The 4,676-nt window shown below is 36.3% G+C and overlaps 1 protein-coding gene across 1 annotated transcript; it reads right to left on the bottom strand.

Moving 5' to 3' along the window:
- Window positions 1-2,945: 2,945 nt before the first annotated feature.
- On the bottom strand, window positions 2,946-4,258 carry LOC108477629 (uncharacterized). Its single transcript, XM_017780150.1, has 3 exons — window positions 3,431-4,258; window positions 3,209-3,344; window positions 2,946-3,076 (listed from the first exon to the last, which is right to left on the bottom strand). The coding sequence occupies exons 1-3, from the start codon at window positions 4,256-4,258 to the stop codon at window positions 2,946-2,948; spliced, it is 1,095 nt and encodes a 364-aa protein (XP_017635639.1).
- Between the last annotated feature and the right edge of the window lie 418 nt (window positions 4,259-4,676).

Consider the following 4,676-nt stretch of genomic DNA (forward strand, 5'->3'; position numbering starts at 1 on the left):
ACTTACCTTATCTTAATTATTTCATAACTATAATTTCAATATACATTTAATAAATAGTTTGAGTTATAGTAATACAAACCCAAAACACGAGTTTACTCCTCAACGATCTTTTCTTTTCCTTTGGATGCCGATGCCTCGTTTTTACAGCATTAATTTAATAATTAAATTTCTAAACAATTCCTACCTTCTTCCCAATTTAATCCTAACTAAACTTAATTATTTTCTTAATCCAATTCACTCTCTTTTTCTATTCAAATTTTGTCTATACTTATATTTAACTATAAAATTTCCTGCATATTTTCCTAATTTCGAAATTTCTTCAATTTAGTCCCTACAACAAAAAACTTATAGCCTAGTTTACAATTTAATCCCTTAATCAATTCTAACTTAAAATTCATTCAATTAAATCCCTAATTCCATAATTTGTCCAACATGAACCATGTTTGGAAACATATGAACTCTTGAACTATCAACTTAATTTCATCAAAATCTTGTTTTAAAGCTTCTAAAACATCAAAATTAACTAAAAAGGACTTAATTGACTTACCAAATTAACTCCAAGCTTCAAAAACCCTATTTTCCCTTTTTCTTTCCTTTTCTTCTCTTCTTTCCCCTGTTTCGAATGCTCTCTGTAACTTTCTTTCTTCTTTTTTTTTTGCGTTTCATTTGTTTTATTTCTTTTATGTTATATTTTATATTTAATTAATTTAATAAATATATATTTTCATAACAAATACTAATATTACAATTGGATACATATTTATTTTTACATTTGTACCAATGATTTTATTACCATTGTCATTATTTAATTTGTTTCTCAAACAAAAATCTCATAATTTTAATAATTTAATTATTTATTTAACAAATATCATTTTACTTAAATTATAAGTAATTAAGTATTTAAATTACAAATGTACCAATGTAATTTTTACACATGTATATTTTATTACCAAACAATTATCTACTATTTAATTTATTTAATAATAATGCTAATAATAATAATCTAATATAAAACCATAATGTTAATTAATAATTATAATAATTTAATATAAAACCATAATAATAATCATTATAATATATAAAACCTAAATAAAATCTTTGATTTTATTTCACCAATATGTCGCCTCATTTGTAGTCAATGGCTTAATTGCCATTTTAATCCTTTTTATTTTCTATTGCTTTAGAATTAAGCTTTTACCCCTTTTTCAATTTAGTTCTTTTTGCTAATTTTTCTAAATTAAGCTAATTTCACCTAATTAAATCCTAATTAGACACACCACTATGCTCATAAATATTTTTAATAATTATTTTCAAACTTATTTCACTAAGACGGAGGCCCTATAACTCACTTTTTCGGTGTTCGTGAATTTCGGGTCATTACAGGTTGAACAATAGGTGCCGAAACGTGCTTATGTTTGAGTGTGTCAAACGCTTCTCTGTATGACTGGTCAAACTCGAATTCCTTGTCCTTCTGTAATAGGTTACAAAGGGGTTGCGTAATTTTCAAAAAGTCCTTAATGAACCGCCTATAGAAACCTGCATGACCAAGGAAAGATCGAATCTCCCTCACAGCAGTGGGGCATGGTAGTGAGTTAATGATGTTGATTTTTGTTTTATCGACAGAAATTCCCTTGGCAGAAATAATATGACCTAGAACTAATTCATTGTCTACTATAAAATGGTATTTATCATAATTTAGAACAAGATTAAATTCTAAGCATCTTTCCAAAATTTTTGCAAGGTTAGTTAGACATACCTCGAAGGACTCACCATATACAGTAAAGTCGTCCATGAACACCTTGATAATTTTCTCAACGTAGTCTGAAAATATACTTACCATGCACCTCTGAAAAGTGGCTGGTGCGTTACAGAGTCCAAACGGAATCCGTTTGTAAGTGAATGTGCCAAATGGACACGTAAACGTCGTTTTCTCTTGATCCTCTGGTGCCACTTGAATCTGGAAAGACCCTGAGTAACTATCAAGACAACAATAGTGAGACTTTCTAGCTAAACGTTCTAACATCTGGTCAATAAAAGGAAGTGGAAAGTGATCTTTTCGAGTTAAAGAATTCAACTTCTTGTAATCGATGTAGACTCTCCACCCATTTTGGACCCGAGTGGGAACCATCTCACCTGTCAAATTCTCAATTACAGTCACACCGGTCTTTTTTGGTACTACATGGACTGGGCTAACCCAACTACTATCGGAAATGGGATAGATCATCCTGGCGTCAAGTAGCTTTTGGACTTCTTTTCTTACCACTTCTATAATGGGCTGATTGAGACGCCTTTGAGCCTCTCTTTTAGGTATAGCATTATCCACCACTTGAATTTTGTGCATGCAAGTCGATAGACTTAACCCTTAACGTCGGCTATTGTCCATCCAATTACCTCTTTATAGTCTCTAAGGACTCGTACCAAGTTTTCTTCTTCTACTTTCGAGAGTTTACTCGAGATTATCACCGGTAGTGTATTTCCTTGACCGAGAAAAGCATACTTCAAGTACTTGGGAGTGGTTTGATTTCCAACTTTGGGGCCTGCAAAACAGATGGCACGAGCTTAGTCTGTGAGGGAGATAATTCAAAGGTTTTACCTGAAGCTTTCTGTAGTTTCGATGCCTCCATATGAGCTACTGCTTCGTGAACAGAATCTTCAATGGTTATCCTCTCCTCAAGTTCCTTAATGGTATCAAAGTCTAAACTCCTGCAAAGGACAGTTTGTAACTCATCCTTGTCATGATATTCCAAATGTAACTCAGTTAAAGGATCAATAATATCAATATTAGAAACATTAGAAATCATGCTAGGACAGTTCATGGCCTCGTAGACATTGAATTTTACTACTTTCCCATCGAACGCCATAGTGAATATCCCACTTCTTACGTCAATCTTTGTTTGTGCGGTACTAAAAAATGGACTTCTGAGAAGTATGTCTGATGCATTGGCCTAATTGTCATCCTCCATGTCGATCATGTAGAAGTCCACAAGAAATATTAGCTCATTTACCTTGACAAAAACGTCCTCTAATACTCCCTCCGGATGCACCACAGATCTATCTGCAAGCTGGATTATCACGCCTGTTTCCTTTAAAGGACTTGTGTTAAGTAGTTTATAAATTGACAAAGGTATAACATTAATTGATGCACCTAGGTCACACATTGCTTTTTTAATACCAACGTTACCTATTTTACAAGATATGAAAAACATACCTTGGTCCTTATATTTGGGCAGTATTTTTCGTTGCAGAACGGCGGAGACATTTTCTTCGACATTTACCTTTTCATTTCCCAAAAGTTTCCTTTTACTCGTACATAAGTCTTTCAGGAACTTCGCGTATTGTGGGATCTGCTTAATTGCATCAATAAGAGGTATGTTAGTTTCCACCTTTCGGAAGGTGTCGAGGATCTCCTTCTCATCTTGCTCCTTCTTACATTGGACAAGTCATCCGGGAAACGGAGGTGGTACTGCAAATGAATTTTGTGGTGCCGACTCCACTGGAGCCTCTGTGCCAAGTTTCTCCCTATCTTGACTAGCGTCGTGGCGCGACTTGTGTCATGTACGGGCTCCAAAACCTTCCCACTCTTTAGCGTCATAGCGCTTACATTGTGTCGTGAATTTGGCTTAGTCTGGGATGACAACTTACCTTGGGACTCTAAACGGCTAACCGTGAGCGCGAGTTTGCTTACTTGCTTGTCCAACTCCTGCAAATGCATGTCAGTTTTTTGTTGGAACTTCTCAGTACTGTTGGCTAACCTTTCCACTATGGCCTCCAAAGATGACTTCGGGGGTGGTATCTGTTGATTCTGCGGCGGCCTTTGTTGGAACGGTTGATTGAACCGCAGATTTGTCCCATCGCTGAGATTCGGGTGATCCTTCCACCCCACATTATACAAGTTCGAGTAGGGGTCATACAGTCTTTGGGGTGGTCTTAGGAAGTTCCCGACAGCATTCGCTTGTTCTACCAAATCTTCTTGTAAAATTGGACATGAGTCCGTCGGGTGGTCTGGCTTGGCGCAAATTTCGCATAACTGTGTTGGGTTTATTTTATCTGAAAGTAAATTTTGAACAACGTTAGTAAACTTGTCAATTTTATCTTCTACAGATAGAGAATTTAACCCATGAACCTGTCTCGTGGGTTCTGTAATCGGTCGGAATTGTTGAGAGTTGGCAACCATGGTTGAAATCAATTCTCTCGCTCTTTGAGGCGTCATGTTGACTAGTGCTCTTCCACTTGTAGCATCTATCATTTTCATTTCCATCGGGAGTAAACCCTCATAAAAATACTGCAAGAGTGACTGCTCAGCCAGTCCATGTTGTGGGCAGCTCGCATACAACTTTTTGTATCACTCCCAGTAATCATAAAGCGATTCAGTGTCCTTCTGACGGATTCCTACGATATCCCTCCTTAGTTCGGCCGCTCGTACTGCAAGGAAGAACCTGCCAAGAAACAAACGAGACATGTCAGACCATGTGTTGACTGATCCCAGAGGCAAATAAAATAGCCACTCTCTAGCAGAATCGGTTAATGAAAACGGAAAAGCACGAAGTTTCATTTGGTCTTCGGTTACTCCCTGAGGCTTCACACTGGTGCACACCATATGGAACTCCTTAAGGTGGGTGTGCGGATTTTTGTTTTTTAGTCCACGAAAAGTGGGCAGTATGTGGATCAAACCCAAC

Source organism: Gossypium arboreum, chromosome 12 (genome assembly GCF_025698485.1).
Source record: "Gossypium arboreum isolate Shixiya-1 chromosome 12, ASM2569848v2, whole genome shotgun sequence".
NCBI lineage: Eukaryota > Viridiplantae > Streptophyta > Magnoliopsida > Malvales > Malvaceae > Gossypium > Gossypium arboreum.

Coding starts and splice junctions, on each gene's coding strand:
- LOC108477629 (XM_017780150.1), bottom strand. CDS start 4,258: ATGGAAATGAAAATGATAGATGCTACAAGTGGAAGAGCACTAGTCAAC. Junction 3,345..3,430: donor TCCCGGATGACTTGTCCAAT/GTAAGAAGGAGC, acceptor GCAATTAAGCAG/ATCCCACAATACGCGAAGTT. Junction 3,077..3,208: donor GCCCAAATATAAGGACCAAG/GTATGTTTTTCA, acceptor TAAAGGAAACAG/GCGTGATAATCCAGCTTGCA.